This window comes from Leopardus geoffroyi, chromosome B1 (assembly GCF_018350155.1).
Source record: "Leopardus geoffroyi isolate Oge1 chromosome B1, O.geoffroyi_Oge1_pat1.0, whole genome shotgun sequence".
Classification (NCBI taxonomy): domain Eukaryota; kingdom Metazoa; phylum Chordata; class Mammalia; order Carnivora; family Felidae; genus Leopardus; species Leopardus geoffroyi.
The window spans coordinates 187,461,882-187,482,951 of record NC_059327.1 but is presented as its reverse complement, the minus strand read 5'-3'; the positions used below and the strand labels follow the sequence as shown (position 1 = coordinate 187,482,951).

Sequence of the window (21,070 nt, the reverse complement as noted above, 5' to 3'; positions counted from 1 at the left end):
ACAAGCTTTTGGGGAAATGTTGGAGAGTAAGAAGCCAATGGAAAGTGATTAGGAATCTCAGGTCTGAATGGGTGGAGACTTGGAATCGCCAAGTTGGGACTGGAGGCAGAGTTTGGTTTCCATGGAATAGGGATAGCCAGCAGCGTGGTAACAGGGATTCAGGTGTTGGGTGTGGATTTGAAATCAATACCCAGTGAAGTCTTGGTTATTCAGCCTGAATATCCTATGATTCTAATATCCAGATGGTAATAGTGAGACCAGAGTCTTATTAAGATCATATTAAGATGACTTTTTTTTTCTTCCTTCCTTCCTCCCTTTTCTTCCTTCCTTCCTTCCTTCCTTCCTTCCTTCCTTCCTTCCTTGTTTCCTTCCCTCCCTCCCTCCTTCCTTCCTCTCTTCCTTCCTTCTTTCCTCTTTTCCTTCCATATCTCTTCCCTCTCTTCTTCATTCCTTCAACAAGTATTTATTTAACATCCACTATGGGCTAAGTACTGTTCTCAGGATTGGGCATACCGAAGACAGTAGACAGATGTCCCTGTTTCTCATGGGATTTTCAGTCTTTCAGGGAAGATAGACAATGAAAAATAAGTAAATACGTGAATAAGACATTTTCATTTAATGATAAAGGCCACAGAGAAAATAGTACAGGATAATATGAGAGAGAATGGGGTAGTTGAGAATAAAACTTTTAATTGGGCCATCAGAAAAGATAGCTTATGGAGATGAATTTAAGAATTGTTGGCAATAAAGACCATAAAGTGAGAACCTAGAGGAGTGATCCTCATCGAAGAAAGTCGGGGCAAAGGTCATAAAATGGAAAAGAGCTCAGCACATTTCAAGAAGAGAAAGAAGCCCGGTGTGTCTGGAGAATGGAGGTGGAAGACAGCAAGGAGAAGCCAGAGGAAAGCCAGGCAGAGGCCAAACCATATGGAGCCTTAAAGGTCGTAAAAAGATGTCAGAATTTCACTAAAACAGGAAACCATTGAGTGGAGGAGTTAAACAGGGAAGGACATAAGCTAAATTGGTTTTTCAAAGATTTACACTTTCTGGCTACATTGTATGCAAGAGTTATGGCAGGCGACCAGTGAGGAAGCTTCTGTGGCCATTTCAGGGGATAGAGAGATGGATGGAAGCAAAACCAGTTACAGATTGGCAATGGGAGAGAAGACAGCCAAGAGAGAATCCAACATGACTTCTAGGTGCTTGGTGTGAAGGATTAGAGAGATGGTGCCATTTGCTAGGATTAGAAAAGCTGGCAGAGGGGGGCAGGTTTGAGGAATGGGTTAAAAATCAAGAGTTCTATTTTATACGTGTTAATTTTTTTTTCATTAAAAAATTAATTTTAAAATTAACTTTTAAAATTTCAAAATTAAAACACATAAAACCAAAATTTACCATTTTAACCGTTTTCAGCTGTACAGGTTAGTGGCATTGAATACATTCATGTACTCACCTCCATCCATGTCTAGAACTTTTTCATCTTCCCTAAATCAAAACTGTGCCCATTAAACAGTAACTCCTCATTGCCTCCGCCCCTCCATTTCTGGTAACTACTGTCCTACTTTGACTCTGTGAATTTGACATTCTAGGTACCTCATACAAATGGAATCATATAATATATGACTTCTTTGGCTTACTTCACTAAGCATAATGTCTTCAAGGTTCATCCATATTGTAAAGTGAGTCAGAACTTTATTCTCTCTTTTTTTTAATACCGAGTAATATTCCATTGTATGTATATACTATGTTTTATTTATCCATTCATCCAGTGATGGACATTTGGGTTGTTTCCATCTTTTGGCTCTTGTGAAAATCCTGCTTTAAACATTAGTATATAAATATATGTGTTAATTTCAAATGTCATTTTGACTGAAGGGGGAGAGGTTAATTATTCAACTATATAGAGATTGGGGGTAAGGGAGATGCCAGAGACAGAAGTATAAATTTTGGAGTCATCATATGATATTTGACCTACATTGGGTCATGGTTCCCAATTCTCTTCGTAAGTTTAGTGAGCTAGGCTGAACCACATGGCATAGTTGTTTGTCCAGAGACAAGTTGGAGTTCTTCTAAAGCCCAGAGTTAAAATAAGCTTAAAGGCCACAGTTTTTCCTAAATTCATCTTAGGATCTTTGAACTTATCCCTTCTAATATGATGAAAACTAACACCACTATATCACACCCTAGGAAATAGGACCAGAGCAACAGATAGCAGGAGAGGGTGCATTTTCCTTCCACCCGCAAAGCCCCCTCCCAACTCTGCCTGTGTCCTAAGCCTGAGCAAGTCAAGAAGCTCTGAGTCTGTTGTCAGATAGGAAAAAGAGAGACTTTGAACAAAGTATGCACCTTGGCAAAGTGTGCTCCAAGGGGAAAGAATCCATGCCATCTTACCAATCTGACTTTAAGAGTGCATGGGGCTCCTGGGTGGCTAAGTTGGTTAAGTGTCCGACTTTGGTTCAGGTCATAGGCTCACAGTTCATGGGTTTAAGCCCCATGTTGGGTTCTGTGCTGACAGCTCAAAGCCTGGAGCCTGCTTCAGATTCTGTCTCTCTCTTCTCTCTGCTCTCCCTCATTCATGCTCTGTCCCTGTCTCTCTCTCTCTCAAAAAAAAAAAATAAACAAACAAAAAAAAAAAAAACAAAAAACAAAGAGTGCATGAAAGAGAGACCCCTACCTATGTAGGTCACAACTTCGTAACCTGATCCCCTTTAAAACTATCATCCCAGAAAAATCTGGATCCATTACTGCCCTCTAAATTGAGTGCTACTCTTTCTCACTGGGAACAAGTTTTTTGGTTTTGACCCTGAATGTTTCCTGGAGTGCTATAAGGGGATTATGAAAGGGGTAGAGAAGCCTTGAGAAAGCCTGGCTATGTGCTTCCCATAGTGGCTTGACCCTGGCATATCACCCACAGTCTTAGATTTACAATCTTTCCATGTTATTACGATGGAAGGGCTAGAGGCTTTGGAGTCAAGATAGCCATAGTGTTCATTTCCAAATTCTCCCATTTTAGCTGTGTAATGTTGGTCAATTACATTATCAGGAAGTGTCATCTATGGTTGTATCAGGTAAAGGGCATGGAATATTTCTGGCCCTCCTCCTCAGTTTTCCTTGCCAGCTTATTTTTGAGTGTTGGGCTACCATAAGGCTTACACCAACGTCTTGTTTTCTTATTCTCTAAATTGTGTTCAACAGCCATGGTTTCAATTACCATCTCTACACGATGGCTTCAAAATTTACATTTTCATCTCGGACTCTACCCTGAGCTTTTTCAGCTCTTCATTTGGAGATCAGAAAAAGAAGCCTCGAATCATCATAACCAAAGTGTGATTCATTATCTTCTCTGCCTTTCCTCCAGAACTTGTCCATACCTAGGATTCCCTAACTTCAATGTTATCCATTAAATTGTGTCATCTTTGCTACTTTATCTCCTCTACCACTGATCTCTAGTGAATTGTTCAATCCAGTTGATTTTATCTGAATATCGATTTAATCCATCTGATTCTCTCTTCTTTTCACTTACACCACCCCAGACCAAGCTCCCGTCATCTCCCTCATGATTTATTACAATCACGCCTAAATACTCTCTTGGATTCCATTTTTGCTGCACTCAAATTTATTCTCCACAGAGGTCATGGTAATCTTCTAAAAATGCAAATTAGCTAAAGTCACTCCCTTGCTTAAACTCCCTCAATGACTTTTAATGTGGTTGGGATAAAGATCAAAATCCTTAAAATCTTTATAAGGACCTGCATGTCCCCTGCCTTATGGCTATCTCTCCACAATTCTTTTTTTTTTCCTTCAGATTTTTTGAGATATAACTAAAATATAACATTGTATAAGTTTAAGGTATACAGTGTGTTGACTTGGTACATTTATATATTGTAAAATGATTCCCGCTGTAGCATTAGCTAACACCCTCCGTTACTTCCCATAACCATTTCTTTTTTGTGGTGAGACCATTTAAAATCTTAGCAACTTTCAAGTCCATAATATAGTATAATTATCAAACTATTAACTATATACACCATACATTTCCTCAAAACTTACTCATCTTATAACTGAAAATTTGTACCCTTTGAACAACCCTTCCCTGTATCCCCCTGCCCCAGCCCTTGGTAACCACCATTCTACCCTCTGTTTCTATAAATTCTTGTTAAGTCTTTTTGATCCATTGAACTACCTTCTTGGAGTTCCTTAAATGTGGTGTGAACTTTTCCCATGTCTGATCTTTCACATATGTGGTTCATTTTCCTTGGATTGCTCTTGTCCTTGTTCATCTAGTGAAGTGGGCATCTGTCACATTTTTGGGGTGCCTAGCACTTGTTGAACACTCTTGCTACATTTGAGGGACACCCAGATTTAAGCGTTTTGTCTAACCAAGGTAGAGCATGACATTCCTCAGATTTTGTAGGAGCCAGGGCTCACACATGTGACCTAGTCCCACCAATCAGACTTACCCATCTGGGAATTCGATCTGAAAGCAAACAGCTTGCGGAAGGCAGAACTGATTGTGCTGGTGAGGGTAGCAGCAGAGGCATCTGGCTTCTGAGAATGACAGTGGTTATAAGGTCTAGCTTCTGGTGCAGAAGTAGTGGCTGCTATGCCTGCAGGAAAGTTGGGTCTTGGCAGCAACATGCACCGCAGGACTCAGTGCCTTGGGTCATTAGCGGTTAAAGAAGTTTCTTCCATCCACCAGTTCTGTGTTGTGCTTTTGGGCCCTGGTCCTAGACGCTTCATTTGAGCCTACTTCTCCAACTTGACCCTTTTATGCTTCATCCATCAACGTCAGTTTCTGTTACTCACAGTTAAGAGAGAACCTCGGCTGATGTCAGTAGATAACTCCAATGAATGCTGAACTCTCAGCTCTAGTTTGCTCCAGGAGACTGCTCCATTCACCCTGTTCTCCCACTCTTGCTGACTAAGCTAGTTCTTCCATTAGAGCATGCATCAGGACATGGCATGCTGCCTTTGTTGTTATCTTGCTTGGGTTCCAACCCCAACTCTCCCACTTACTTTCTATATGAATTTTGTAAAGGTTACCTCACCTCTCTGTACATCAGTTCCCTTATCTGCAAAATGGGGACAATGATAATATCTAACTCCTAGGTTTACTGTAAAGAGGAACTGATTTAATGCATACATGAAACACTTGAATCAGTACCTAAAAGCTCAATAAATGTGAGCTGATGTGTGGTTCTTTCTCACAGTTCCCATGTCTTTCCTTCCATAATACTCTACACTGAGTGTAATTAAAGGCTCACAGGGTGGTAATTGGATTAAGATATGTCTTCCACATGCGCTGTTAAGCTCTACAAAAAAAGGGGCTGTTTATTTTGCTCTCCATTATATTCCCAATTCCTAGCGTGACATGTATTTATTTAGTAAGTACAGGATGGATGTTGTCGTAGGATCCCAGGAACCTTGAGCGATGTGGTCCTCACCTCCCAGTTCACTGAAACAGGCCGGCTTCAGCAGCACCCGGTCTTCCTGGCAGCCTCACCCCAAGGTCCTTGTCTTTAGTGACTTATTTTTCGTGACCCACAACTGACCCTTTCCCGCAGAGCACAAACCCTAGCCCAGATGCTGCTCTTTCCCTTGATGCCCTGATTTCTCTGGTTCTCAGCACTGAGCATTTTCTGCTGACTCCATACCTTCTGAAAGCTGTTTGAAGCCAGATGGGAGGAAGAGAGAAAACAGGTTTCATTCATCACCCTTCCAGACTCTGAAAGAAACAACAACAACAACAACAACAACAACAGTACCATATGTTGAGTGTTTCCTATAAACTTGGCATTTTTCATAGAGCTTCATATGAGTTAATTTATTTAATACCACAATCCTAGGAAAAAGATATTGTTGCCCCCATTTTGCAGAGGGAAAAGTGAGTCCCCAGAAGGAAAGAAAAAGGGAAGGAAGGAAGAGGGAAGAGCAGGGAAAGGAGGAAGGAAGAAAGGTTTTCTGCTAGAGGAGAGTTTCACTTGCTCAGAACACTGGTTTTCATAAGAATTTCTCTATTGCAGCAGAGGTAACTCTGAAAATAATATTGATGGATAAATTATAGAAGGTGATATTGAATGTGTACCTAGCCTCAGATCAGTTTTATAATTAAATAAAAGTATAATTTTTTATACCTTTCACCTGCTTACTATTTGCAGGGGTTTTTTCCCTTCCCAAATCTAATGTAAGTAATAGGAACTATACAGACAATTAAGAAATCTTTACAGCTTATTTCTGGTTAATTGGCATTTTCCTATAAAATATTTAAAACTTAGCCTTTGGTTTTCAGACTCTTTTTTCAGAGAGTCATATGTTTTGCTACTAGGAGTTACCATGTGCAGGTGGGGCGTCCCGTGTTGGGATTATTTGGGCATTTTCACAGATGCTGTCCCGCCACTGATACTCACCTGGAGTTGGGGGGGGGGGGCTTATTGTGCATTTTCTATGTTTAGATCTTCCTGATGTTGTTCCATTTTATTTTATTTTTTTCCCAAAGAAAGGGAAAGACAGTGTGCCGGTTCCCTTGCAGGCACTGTTACCCAGCCAAAGCTGTCTTCCCGTTGTAATGCTCTGTGCAATTCAACCAAGCTCAGAGAAACACATTTGCAAGGTTAGCGTGTGGGGCAATTGCCAGAAAATGTGCTTCAAACTGTCCCAGGAAGGATTTCTCTCTCTCTCTTTGACAGGCCTTGAGAAAAGATTCTCACAAGCCCTCTGCGAAACCAGGTGGGTGGTTTGGGACTTGGAGCCCAGTTGGCAACCACTCTGTATGAGTATGGTGCATGATCTGTGACTGCTGTAACAAATTACTACAAACTTGGTGGCTTCAGACCACAGAAATTTGTTCTCTGACAGTTCTGGAGGCCAGAAATCTGAAATTAAGGTGCCAGTAGGATCGATTCCTTCTGGGGGTCTGAGAGACAACTTAGGCCATGCATGTCTACCAGCTTCTTGTGGCTGCCTTGGCATCCCTTGGCTTACAGACATATCACTCTAATCTCTGATTCTGGCCTCACATTGCTTTCTTCCCTGTGTGTCTTCCCCCCCTTCTCTTCTAAGGACATTGGTCACTGGATTTACGACTCAGCATCATCTAGGATGGTCTCTCATCTTGAGATCCTTAACTGCATTTGCACAGGCCCTTTTTTCAAGTAAGGTCACATTCACAGGTTTTGAATGAACAGATCTATACAGGAGCCATCAAACCCATTACACGTGGTGAATTGAGAAGATGTCTCAGGACCCACTGGGGTAAGTCAAGGCTTTCATTAAGCAGCAGATGACAGGCCTTTGGCACTCCTGAGTTTGCAGGATTCCCACCTTCGTCTCTCTGTGGTCCCCTGTTTCTGAAAGGTGGTGTGGTCGGGCCTGCACATCACGTGTCTCTTGGCAAAGAGCTCCTCCAGCTCCGAGTGCTAAGGAGAGGTACTGAGGGAGTTGCCCGCATTTATAACCTCAGGAGGGAAGCCTTGGTGTTCAAAAAGTTATGGTGGACTGTTAGAGCTTATCCTAGGCTTAGGAGTCGAAAACGTGACTAAGTATAAACATCACTCAGGTTGTTTATTAATAACAGAAATTCTCAGATCTATCTGTACCTAGTTTGCTAAGAACTGCCATAACCAAACACCACAGACAGGATGGCTTAAACAACAGTGATTTATTTTCTCGCAGTTCTGGAAGCTGGAGGCGTATGATTGAGGGGTCAGCAAGTTTGGTTTCTCCTGAGGTTTCTCTTTTTGGGTTTCAGATAACCAGTTTCTCACTGTGTCCTCATTGGCCTTTCTTCTGTGCACACATAACTCTGGTGACTTCCTTCTTCTTAGGGCATGAGTCAGACTGGATCAGGGCATACCCTAACAACTTCATTTTAACTTAGTCACCTCTTTAAAGACTTTATGTCCAAATAAGGTCATATGCTGAGGTACCAGGGGTTGGGGCTTCAACACGGGTTTTGGCGGGGACATAATTTAGCTCATAAAACAACCCAAGAGATTCTGATTTTAGTACATCTGGGGTGAGGCTAACAAACTTTTTTTTTTTTTTAGCTATGCCCTAGGTGATTCCAACTGGTTAGAGTGGAGGGAGTTAGAGTCAACCCTTGGAGAAACGATGTCTTGCTGGATTAGTAATCATTTTGATGTTTGCTTTGGCTCTATATCTTTACATCAGCCAGATTCTTCTATATACCACATATTTGGCAACAAGTTAATGAAAATAAAAAATACTCCATGACCCTTTGCAGACATTCCCCAAGACCCTGTCTTTGGGGTCTTTGTCTTTGTCTCTTGTCTTGATCTCTTTGTCAAGAGATCTTGTCTTTGATCTCTTCTCATTCTATTTCAATGACTTTGAATCTGAGCTTGTTTTGCATCCTGCCTTTTGGACTTCTGACATAGACTTAGCCATGCACTACTTAAGGATTTTGACTCAGATCCATGCTATTAGTTTTTTCCATACCTCCGATCAGATTTGCTGTTCACGAAGTAAATCCCAGGATGCACCCGCTCAACTAACAACTCTTAAGTTTGAGAGCTTGGACACCTGAAAGTCGGCATTATAGGGGTCTCTGGACTGCTTCTCGAGACTCAGGGAGGCAGGAAGCCAGGCAGTGACTTGGAGATGTCACCCTGGAGAAAAGAAAGGAGTTTGTCAACTGATGTAAAGACCCCTGTCCTCAGATTTATACAGTCTGTCTGTGCCTCTCCCTTAAGTCTTACAGTTTTTGAGACTGAAGTTTGTTCTTGTGACTCCTCTTCCTCTTTTACATTGTCCCAGATGCTCATTTAAACCCAGTTTCTACTTCATCAAAATATCTGGATTGGTGGGGAGAGGGCACACCAAAGTATATGTTTACTTTGGATACTGTATTCTTCTGAGGGGTGGCCAGAGTGGAAAACAACAGAAAGCCACATGGGCAATATGTTGTGCTGAGTCCATGCTGTCTAGTTTAATCTTTACAGCAGCCCCAGGAGTAGATATTAGTGTCTATATTGTACGCATGAAAAACTGGAAGTCCCATGGCTAGTAACTGCTGCATCTGGGATTCAAACCCAAGTGTTACTGTTTCCTTTTCCAAATCTGCCACATCACTTTTTATAGGTCCCTATAAACCTTGAAGATATTTCAAGTTTATCTCTTCAGTATAAACATAGTGAACATCGTTATTTTATAGTGTGACAATGCTAATAAATGAGCTCTTTGTGGGTCTGTTTCTGTTGTCTGTTGATTTTAGTGATTTTCTAATTGTTATTTTCCCATGTCTTTCTGATTATTTGATTATGTGCCGATGATTATACTTAAAAGTATTTGTGATAATAATTGAAGGCTTAGAATATAGATCTCTCCCTTCAGAAAGTATTTGAATATGAATCTTCCAGACACTTGGAGTTACTTCAGTCCAGAATCACTTCCATCCAAGACCCACACTTGATGTTTTCAGAACCACCAGGTGACTTGAAACTTTCCAGTGACTGGTTTGCTTCTGGCTCATCCTGCCCTTGAGGGATTAGTGTTTTGTCCTTTGGGATCTTAGTTTTCTATGTGTGGGGTCTCAGATTTCCCTCCATGTGTCTCTGGGCTTTGACACCTATCCTCACCCTGGGTAATAGGAAAAGATTCTGATTTCCTAAGAATAGACAATTCCATCAGGTGAAAGTAGCTACCATGCCCATCAATCTCAATTTCTTCGTTCTGCTGTGGCCAGGTAATTCCCTATGAAATTTTCAGCTTTTCATTGTTTTGAAGATTTGGTTTTAAAATTCTATCCAGCATGCTTACTTGTTTCATTAGGAGGGCTTGCTCAATAATGTAGTCTGCCATTACCGGAACACGGAAATCTAGAGGCTTGTATTTTTTCTTCTCCCTCTTTCCTGGGGCTTTATCTCTGCCATTTTTCTTCTGTGAGGTGGCTGCCTTTTACACTGTCCAGATCCCTTCCACTGGTCCTCACCACGGCAGTTTGGGCCTGTGGATTAGTGGTTTGTGTGATAGCTGAACAGTTGTGCTACATTCGTGGATGTCTTATATAGTCCCAGGCAGTCTTGAAAACGAAGGCTATCTCTGTTTATAAACTGTGAGGAAATAAAACCCACTGAAGCTGAGTGCCCAATTATTAGCCTTTTGTAATGTGACAGACACAGGCATAATCACTGCACTTCGTAAGCCAGTAATTCGAGAAGATTCTGCCCAGGAGCATAAAATAATGAGCTTTTAAAATAGGTATATATGGGGCGCCTGGGTGGCGCAGTCGGTTAAGCGTCCGACTTCAGCCAGGTCACGATCTTGCGGTCCGTGAGTTCGAGCACCGCGTCGGGCTCTGGGCTGATGGCTCAGAGCCTGGAGCCTGTTTCCGATTCTGTGTCTCCCTCTCTCTCTGCCCCTCCCCCGTTCATGCTGTCTCTCTCTGTCCCAAAAATAAATAAACGTTGAAAAAAAAAATTTATAAAATAGGTATATGTGTGCATGTGTGTGTGTAGTAAAGAATTTGGTTTTGCCCAAATAGCAGGTTGGCCTTTGCCTTCAGCTTTTGGGAGGAAATCTATGTCATACCTGACAGAATGCCCTTGTTTAGGATAGGGGCTAGTAACATCAGAAAGACCAACCATGTGATTGAAGGTAGGGGCTTTGGGTTACACAGTGTCACTTGACCTGGAGTCTGAGTTCATCCACATGGACAGTCAGTTAATCAATCATGCCAGAGTAATGAAGTCACAATAAAAACTCTGGACACTGAAGCTCCAGTGAGTTTCTCTGATTGACTGTGCTTTGTGTGTATGGTCACATGCCCATACCAGGACCCCTAGAGGAGGGGATGATGGAAGCTTCATGTTTGGGGCCCCTCAGTCTCTGACCTGTACATCTCTTCCTTTGACTGATGGTAATTTGTATCTTTTGCCATAATAAACCATAGCTGTGAGTATAACAGGTTTCACTGAGTTCTGTGAGTTCTAGCAAATTATTGAAACTGAGGGTGGTTTGGGGACCCCTTGAACTTGTAAAGAATTAGGGTGGTCTGATAAAGAACCATTCCCCTCAGCCTTCCCACTTTGACTAAAACTGGGCTGTGTGTGTGTGTGTGTGTATGTGTGTGTGTGTGTGAGTGAGTAGGATAACACTGGCACATGGTTCTTATAATTAGAACAGCCTGACTCAGACGTTAATATATTAGCAAGTCTTAGATATTTTTCTCCTTGCATCTTTATGTTCAACTTGCTGACTGTGAGATCTTTTCCTCTGGCCTTTTGTCTAAAACCAAACTCTGGCTCTGTATGTTTGTTGTTTTTATCCCGTGTGTTTTGTACCCATTCGTAGTCCCTGTCAGTCTGTTTTCTTTGCCTGCAACTCTGGTTAAGGAAAGAAAGTGAACTCACAGAAGTGATTTTTCCCTACTAAGATTTGGGCCCTCCTAAATCACACTGACGAGAAATGTGATGATGGTCTCTCTCTGTTCCAGAGGAGATTGGAAGAGCAGAGGCATACAGGCTCTAGCATGGTTTCGTAACTTTTCCCTGTGGTAGCACAATGAGAAGGAATCCAGCAGGCTAACTCCTCAGCCCTAAGCAGCCAGGTGATTCTCTATTTGAATGTTCCTGCAGTGAAAATGCAGCTACGCCCACCAGCGTCACTGGGCAGTTTAGTACCTGCAGCTGAACTCCTGGCAGGTAACAATGAAATTGTCAGCATTTCCTTTTTGTTTCCTTTCAAGCAGGCAGGGCATCGTCTTTATCCCTTGGTTGAGCACATGAATCAATCCTTTGTGCACGTTCAGTGGGCCTGTGCGTGTTTTCAGAAACTGTCTGGCTTTATATCTGGCAGGCGTTCATGTTGGGCAGTCGTTCTGCAAATAAGAAAAAAAAAATAATGCAGATTCTTACATGTCTCCGGATTGAATTCTCAGGCAGTCACAGGAGATTTTTGTTTTCTGGCCTGGTATTTGGTTTCAGTTATTATAATTCTTACATATATGCCATCCAGAACTTAAATTAGTTAGAAAAATGATTTTAAAATATTGGTGTTTTGCAGTTGTGGTTGACAGAGAGGGGAGGAGACACGAATGGTAATGTGGACAAGTAGAAGAAGGGATATCTATAAATGTTTTAATGCCTGCAAAACTTGGTGTGCTTCCATCCTATGTATTTCATTTTCCAACCATACTTTATTTAAAAGAAGTCAATCTAGCTTGGCTTAATTCCTGCCTTGAGACCATTCATAAGGCGCTCTCTAAGTACAGCACTTTGCACGCCTCCATGCACAAAGGTGGAGGGGTTATGCATCAATTAACTTCTCAGGAACCTTTTGTCTATGGGGGTGTCCATAGTAAAAAAAAATTCCAAGGTGATTAGGAGACCAACACACATGCAGTCGTTTATGAGTATAGTGCTTCTGAGAGAACCCCCAAACACAGATTTACATCAAAGAAAAAATAGAGTGGATCTTGCTTTGCCAATGCCAGAAGAGCCATTTTGGTTGAGAGCGATCCCTAATATCATTAAAAATTGGTATATTATACGAATGTTCCTTTTTACCCAACTTATTTAGGAATATGTCTATCTTATGAAGGAAACTTGCCTTTTTATTTAATTTCTGCATTGGGAAATAGATATTAGTGCATCCCATAAATAGAGTTCACTTATCCTGGTTTAAAAAGACATATTCAATACAGCAATTCATACAATGCCAGAGTTTTGCCAAACTTAAGATATTAAATTAAAATGCTGATTACTAAATCCTAATGCTAAAATAATACTTATTGAAATACTTAAAATACTAAAAAGTGAGTTAAATTCCCTAACAGGATGGGAATCGGTGTAAAACTACTTTGAAAATTCTCCACACTTTGGTATCTCACTACAGAGTCCAGGGATGGGCTTTCAGATACCCACAAATGAAATTATATAGACTATTGCATATGTGCACAAGTCTATTTGGGGGAGAGATGGCCCATTATTTTGGCTTTTAGGGGGTTTAAACACCACTGTAAGTTTAGATGTTGGGCAGAGGAGATGCCATCACATTTTTGTACCTACTCAGTCTAAGATATATGTATAACCAGGGAGGTGTGTTGACCCTCTTCGTTTTAGGGTCCTGTTTCCAGAATTATAAGACATGTCTCAGTTTGGTCATAGAGACACAAGGGCTAAGGCTTCTTCAGCCCTATTTTTATCATCTCTTCCAACTTACTAGTGGACTTTGTGGATCATCTAGAGATTGCACTTGGAAGCTGAGCAGTGTCTTGAATAAATATAATTCTAGGTACTAGAGAGAAACTGTATGTGTGTGTGTGTGTGTGTGTGTGTGTGTGTGTGTGTGTGTTTCTCTGTGTCTGAAAAGTAGTAGATATTAAAAAGATATTTATTGAGTAAATCAATGGACGAATAAAACACATATCAAAATGAGTGAATAACCAAATAATTAGAATGATATGTAATTTAACTTCTTGAGTGGAGCCCCTACTTGGTTAAAAAAAAAAAAAGAAAATTGGAAAAGAGAATTTAGAAGTTTTTTCTGTGATCTCCTGCAGGAGAAAGATACCATGCTGGTTGTCAATGATTTTGAAGTTCTCAAAAAACTTTCCCAGAGATGATAATTTTCTTTCTTTTTTTATTCCTTTCTTTTATTTTCTCTCTTGAAACAAAAATCAGCTATCCAGCTTGATAAAGTCAATCTTAAATTATATTGTGCATGGTCTCTTCTGGATAACTTTGAGTGGACCCAAGGGTACAGTAGCCGGTTTGGTCTCTTCCACGTTGATTTTGAGGATCCTGCTAGACCTCGAGTCCCTTACACATCAGCCAAGGAGTATGCCAAGATCATCCAAAATAATGGATTAAAGGAAAGTCTATAAAAGACGGCTGTCCCATGTCTGCTGGAGAAGAGGCCTCTGCTTTTGGAAAGGATGTCTGCTTTGGTGATCCTTCAGACAATCTCAAGTTGCCTTTGTAATCATCTCCTACCAGCTGATCCATGATTATAAAGTCTGAATATGTAATGCCTGGGGATGTATTTAATGATGGCCTTTACTCTATTTGCATGTGGATCAATGAGGCTTTGAAAAAAAATAGAATAGAAAACCACTGAAATTGATTTTTATGTTAAGAAATCAGATAGACTAGGAAACTTCAATTTAAATCCTTAGAATTTTTCTAGAAAAAAATAATGCAAAATTTATAAAGATAGCATGTTCATGATTTGCAGCTCTAACAGCAAGACCACTTATTATAAGAATACTTGTTTATGAACCTAGTTTTTCTGGTTATGTCAGTTATTGTTTGCTTTGTGGGTACTTTTTCATGAGGTCCATAATTTTTCTACTGTTTAATCTAGTATAAAAAATCAAAATTAAAAGTTAGTCACATTATACAGTTATGCATTCTCTTCAACAAAGGGATTAATTGATAACACATTTAATAAAATGGATTTGTTGATGTGTTTGGCACATGTTTTCTTAATGCGTGAACAAGTACATCTTTCTCTTGTCTGATGAATTATTTTCGAAAAATAATAAATTAATAAAACAAATTAGACTGTGAATGAATGGCAGAAAGAGCATTTGAATTGATGTTCAGCAGAAACCGAATTCCTACTCTACAGTGACATCAAATGGAGGGCAAAATAATAAGCAGATCATATTCTATACTTCTGAGTATTTCTTAAGAATTTAAGATCTGTAAGAACATCGATGACATCCATGAAATACACACATAGACTGAATGACCTACATGAGTAGAAGACGTGTGTGCACATCTGAGATGTATATGGCATTGGATTGGAATTGGACATTTTGCTGAACTTCCTCAGTTGGGGTCAGTAGTAGATGTAGGGCTTCCTCTGGACGTCATGTGTCCACACCAGCAAACCTTTTCATATTTAATGAATTTGGACTCTCACCTACATATTTAAGTCGTATTTACTCAACATTCATTTGTGATCAAGCTTGAAGCTAACAGGCAAGTATCATCACCCCCATTTGCAGACTGAGAAACTGAGGATGCACTGATGTAGATTTTCCTCAAGTCACATGTGTACTTGTTTCCTGGACCCGGCACTTCTTTGGCATTAGCTCTGTGCTCTGTCCAGCACACCATAGGCTCAGGTGTCATAGAAGTCTCCTTTGCATTTTTTTGAATAAAGGGAAAAAGAAACAAAGGTGTGGAGTTGCCTTATGGAGAGGACGTGGGGAATGTATTCTTCTGTGTTCTCATTCTGCTTCCCTGAGAAAGCTATACATACTTTGCCATTCCCATAAGGCCTTTGGCCCTGAGCAGACACTATGTCATTTTTAAAAAAGCACTGTGGTCAATTTCTAGATCGTTTTCATGTTCATAATCAGGGAATTATTTACAGCAAAGAATACTGTCTCGGTAACTTTGGACAGAGTGAGAAAGAAATGGTCGTAGTAGTTCAATAAACGTGGATGCACTGGGGAAAATTATATTAAGATTAAAATGTATACATAGGAAATTCTATTACATCTTTGCCACTGTTTTGTTATTTTTATTGTTCAATGAGACATTATCTCACAATTTGTGTTCATTTAAAAAGCACATTTCCAAATCTTATTTCATTCCTCTCCTATCCAGACTGTCTTTTTCATTTTTACCATGTATCTTATTTACAATTTATGTGCCCTCCTTATATTATCTTGCAAGACAACTGAGTTTTCCTTTTAATTAGGATGTTGTTTTGAATATTACTTATCCTACAGGGCATATTTACAAGTTTTACAACAATACAAATGAGCTCTGCATTTTCGTTACCAAAACCAGAAAATTAATATTCGTGATGTAAATAAAACGATCTGTCACATTTGGTGTACCAGGTGAAATATGCATTTCAGCTGCAGTGCCCAGGCTTCCTCACAGAGCGGTGGCTTTCTGCAGCTCTCAGCTGGGTTTCAGAGGCCAGCTCTTCGTCCCAGAAATGGATCAAACCAAGGGTGCTTCCTCAATTAGTCCTGTAAATTAGAATTGTCACGAGTTTAGGTAAAGGAAAAAAAAAAAAAACTCCACCACCAAAAATCTAACAGCCCCTGCAGTATTTTAATTAATGTTATTTTTAATTGCTTGTATTAGCATTTGAAAACGAGATTGATTGGCTTTTGCCTGTCACAGAAACAGAACTTGGATTCTGTAAATGGAAAAACAGGAGTTGTTAATTATACTTAAAAATCCATAGATACTGTACTTTAGATGTCTTGAAGGTCATCTGAGGCTTGTAAAGTACATGTTTTATGTCTGTTTTATCTAAGGAGAAACTTGGATATCACAATGATGGATTGGATCTACTTGTATTTCTTTCTCCTTGCTTTTTTTTTTTTTTAAGAGAATGTTATTAACATCCTGGGGATCACTTTTCAAGAATTGTCAGATTTTGGGGGATAGTTTTTATTTTAGGGTAAGTTATTTCTGAACTGCTAAAAACATATAGAAAATAACAGTAGCCCATTTTCATTTTGATGTGTAGGATTTTAGTTTTATAACTCCTGTGAACACCAGCAGGAAATGTCCACCTAAGCCCTTTATTGAATGAGAAGGTACGAGTTCTCATTAAGAAACCCGTAAACTAAGAAGCTGCCAACCTTGGTATTTGGCAGTAGCATGCCAGTCAGGCTTTTGTGCTCTGGGAATTTGTGTTCGGCCGTAGCTTTTAATTATTTTTATGAACGAGGGAATAATGAATACATTTGTAATATATTGAAAAAATTCCCCAACACTGACTGACCAAAAAGTAGATTTATATGATAATCCTTAAACACCAATTCTATTGCTCAGTGCTAGGCAGAGAGAAAATAGAATACTGGGCTTCATTACTGAGAGAGCAGAATAAATCAAAGCTGATGGAATTAATACTGTTTAATTACTAGCAATACACCTTACCTGGAGAACACATATTCATCACCGATGACAATATTTTAGGCTCTAGTTGTCCTGGGAGGGATATAGTACTTAGCACAAAGCATGATGAGCCTTGAAGAATGAAATTAGAAGAAAATTTGACATAGAGGCACTTTATGGTGGCCTTCATGAAGTGAGAATAAACCTTATTAATTGTGGCAGTGGTGAGATGGGGAGATGTTGTAGAAGCACTGGGCTAGAGTCACAGGGAAGAGCGGTCCCCAGTGGTGAGAGTTCATGAGTGTTTCTTGTAGACAGTAAATGTCTGTTGCCCTAGGTTTTCCCGGTATCTGTAAATGTCATCTGACCCATGACTGGCTTATGTGACCTTGTCTGAGAGGCTATTGGTACCTGGTATGAGGCAAATATAGAGTAATCATTAAGAATGTGGGCTCTGGAGCCCATTCACCTGGATTTACATCTTAGTTCTGACATTGACTAACCAAGCCACTTACTGAACCTCCCCGTGCCTCAGTTTTCCTATCTGGAAAATGGCATCCTTATAAGGCTTTTGCAAGACATAAGTAATCTGACAGATGTAACCTGTTTAGACAGTTCCCAGAACTCGGGAAGGGCAGGGTTAGTGTGCACCATTGTTTGTAACTGTCAGACTTGTTCACACTGATCCCCCAGCAATTTGTCAATTATAGCATAGATGTTTCTAACTCTGGTTCTATGTTCTACCTCCATGTCCTGCACAGGTTTCTGCTCTGGTAAGTGGTGATTCACTGTCACTCTGATTTTCTCTCTCCAATTTTTGTGTTAGTGGTTTTCCTTGTGATCTCAGTTCTCTGACCTAAGAAAAATTACTAACTTGGCTTTTATTTTTTGGTTTGTTGTTGTTGTTGTTGTTGTTTTGTTAGGAGGGGTGCAATACCTTCCAAGCTCCTAACATATCAGGCCAGAAATAGGAAATAGCCGTTATTTTTATAATCATTAGAATATAAGGTTCCCAGCATCCCAATTAGGACATATTTATTAAACTAAATTGCGCAATATATTGTGGAGATTCAGCGATGCACACAAGACAGTTCTTCTTCTCCAAAGAAGTTCATGGTCTGGTTGGGGAACCAGAAAGAAAAGATAGCAGATGATGCTGGGTGAATTTTCTAGACAGTAGGGGTAGGGCGAGCTCTCTGCTAAATGGGGTGGGCAAATATGGCTTCATGGGCAAGGGAAATAATATAATATTAAAAACAGTATGATAATATGAGTAATATAGGCAATGAGATGGAAGTGGAAAGCATGAAACTTTGGTGTGGGATGCAGCACCCAGGCCAGTTCACCTTGGGGAAGGAGCGGGAAGATTGGAATGTGGAGAGTCTGATGTTCTTGGTCTTGGTTTTCTTGTAGAACAAGTCAAAGATTTTTGAGCAGGATGGTGAAGATTTAAGAGCAATATGTCAAAAGATGGCAAAGAAACTAAGATGTAGGAACCAGTTAGAAAGCTGCTTGAAGCAGAATATAGTTGATGTGTTAAGGGCTCTATTTAAGGTAGGAAGTGCATATATGAAAAGTTAATATATAATTATAATTAATGTATGAAAAGTACACAGGAACTTAAATGCAACATGGTCTCTTGGATCAGATCCTGGAACAGAAAAAGAGATTAGTGGAAACACTGGGAAATCCGAATAAAGTCTTCAGTTTAATTAATGGTGCTTTGCCAGTGTGAACTCCTTAGGTTTGCTGAATAAATAAAGCATGGTCATGTAAGAGGTTAACATGAGGGGAAGCTGGGTGAAGAAAGTATGAAATGCTCAGTACTCTTTTTACAACTCTTTTGTAAATCTAAAATTATTCCCCCCCCCAAAGTTTCTAAAAATGTACATAGAAGAGTTAATAATATATTCTGAGAATATATTGGATATAAGCATATATTATAATCTACATATACTGAGCTAAAACACAGCTGTATTTTATAACCACTGGTAATGTCTTGACACGTCCTTTTATCTCTCTTGGGGTTGTGCTTTAAAGGCTACTTTTTTCTTCTTTATAATTTACTCTTAAGTTGTCATTAGTTAGCTTCTGTTTTATTATTAGAAAATATTTTTATTTTTTTTAGATTAAAAAAATTTTTTTCTTATGTTTTTATTTCATTTTTGAGAGAGAGAGGCAGAGTGCAAGTCGGGGAGAGGCAGAGAGAGAGGGAGACACGGAATCTGAAGCAGGCTCCAGGCTCCAAGCTGTCAGCACAGAGCCTGATGCGGGGCTCAAACTCACGGAGTGTGAGATCATGACCTGAGCCGAAATCAGATGCTTAACTAACTGAGCCACCCAGGTGCCCTTAGAAAATATTTTTAAAGACAAACTTCATCTGTCACAGTGATTCATTGCATGTTGAAGTCATGGAGGTAGATAAGTCGCTGATGGCTCTGTAAAGGAACAATGGTACAACTGATGAAAAATGGCAAGCATACACATCACTCCATCTAGGTGATACTTTAAACTCATCATGGCAACAAATATGTCTTAAGTGCTTGTTACGGTTTGAGATATTTAAAAATTAACTGCCACATCTCTTCTGTAATCACTAACATATTATATCTCTGCTGCACATAATGTTTTTATTTTTCTGCCCTTCTAGAGGGTGAACAACTTGAGGTTTTATTTATCTTAATATTTCCAGTACCTTTTGCATGATATCTGGCAATTCTAAGCAATTTATAAATGTGGATTAAATCATTGATGCAGTGGATGTTAGGTAGTCAAATTCTTATTTGCAATGGAAACCTAAGATACGGATTGACTCATTTAGTCCTTACAAGAACCGAATGAGATCAATTGTAGTTATTATCCCTGTTTTATAGATGAGTAAGCTGAGGCGGAGAAAAGGTAAATAACTTGTCTCAACTATAGAGCAGTAAAGCCAGAATTGCAAGCCATACATGTGTTTCCAAACATCAAAAAGCTACTTCATATTCTTTCCTGATAGAGTTGTGGCAGAATCAGTCCTGGCACCCTGGTTATTTTCAATAAGACACCCTGACACATAATTTAACCGAGCTGGAACATTTGAATATGAAATCCCCCGTGTCTCTAAAACTTCAGTGGATTTTCCATACTCCACAGCTAGTCATTTCACAAAGTTGTAGATGTGTGGTTTCTTCTTTTTCTAACACTACCAGCATCTATGCCAAACATTTTCTTTGCTTCTGCACTCATCCAGCCCATTTTCTTTTTGAATCCTGTCTTCTAATGAGCTGATTACTTTTCCCAGCTATGGCATATACCCGAACAAGACTACTCCTGTAATAAAGGGGCTGCGTTTACAATCAAAACCACAATGAGGTATCACCTTACATCTGTCAGAATGGCTAAAATAACAAAGAGAAGAAATAACAAGTGTTGGCGATGATGTGGAGAAAAGAGAACCCTCATACAGTGTTGGTGGGAAATATAAATGGGTACAGCCATTGGGGAAAATAAAATGGAGATTCCTCAAAAAATTAAAAATAAAGACACCCTAAGGTCCAGTAATTCCAGTACTGGGTATTTACCCAAAGAAAACCAAACCCCTAGTTTGGAAAGATATATGCATCCCTGTATTTATTGCAGCATTATTTACAATAGTCAAGATATGGAAGCAACCCAAGTGTCCACTGATAGATGAATGGATAAGGAAGTGTGGCATGCATAAATAATGGAATATTACTCAGCCATAAAAAAGAATGAAATCCTGACACTTGTGACATGGTGGATGGACCTAAAAGGTTGTCCTCATCTGTGAAGTGAGAATTAAAATAAAACTAGCTGCTTTCTAGGACTGTAGTGAGCATTAAGAGAGATGACACAGGCAAGATAACTTAAAAACTCCTCCATTAAGTGGTAAGTACGATGTCTTATAAGTTGGTAGCTCTTATTTTCCGTTAATAGTGATGTGAAGACTCAAAATTAGGGAAATAATTTCAGGCAATGCATTTTTGCAACATGCCCATCTCCCTGGTTTCTTCCATTTGTACTGAAGCAGTGCTTCAGTGATGGGCATCTCTACGGGCAGCTCTGAGAAAGCAGCTCATTCTTCTTGCAGTGGAGGATTATTCTTCCCTGGAATAGAGTCCATTTCACTGTTCAATTCTCCCATGACTTTTCTAGATCCACCCTGAAAAGGGGTGGAGGGTTGCCTTCTCCAAAAGTAACAACCTTCCCAAGGCTGCTGCCTGTGGAGTCATGAT

General features: G+C 39.8%; 1 protein-coding gene across 2 annotated transcripts in view; it reads left to right on the top strand.

Moving 5' to 3' along the window:
* LOC123596119 (cytosolic beta-glucosidase) overlaps window positions 1–21,070 on the top strand; it is a 133,213-nt gene that overhangs the window by 93,527 nt on the left and 18,616 nt on the right. The window contains exon 5 of one of the 2 annotated variants that reach the window (XM_045474385.1): window positions 13,641–14,434. The exons of the other annotated variant lie outside the window; for it this stretch is intronic. Coding sequence (XP_045330341.1) covers window positions 13,641–13,843 — 203 coding nt within the window. The 3' untranslated portion in view covers window positions 13,844–14,434. Of the gene's footprint in view, window positions 1–13,640; window positions 14,435–21,070 lie in introns of those variants that run through there. 2 annotated transcript variants of the gene reach the window in all.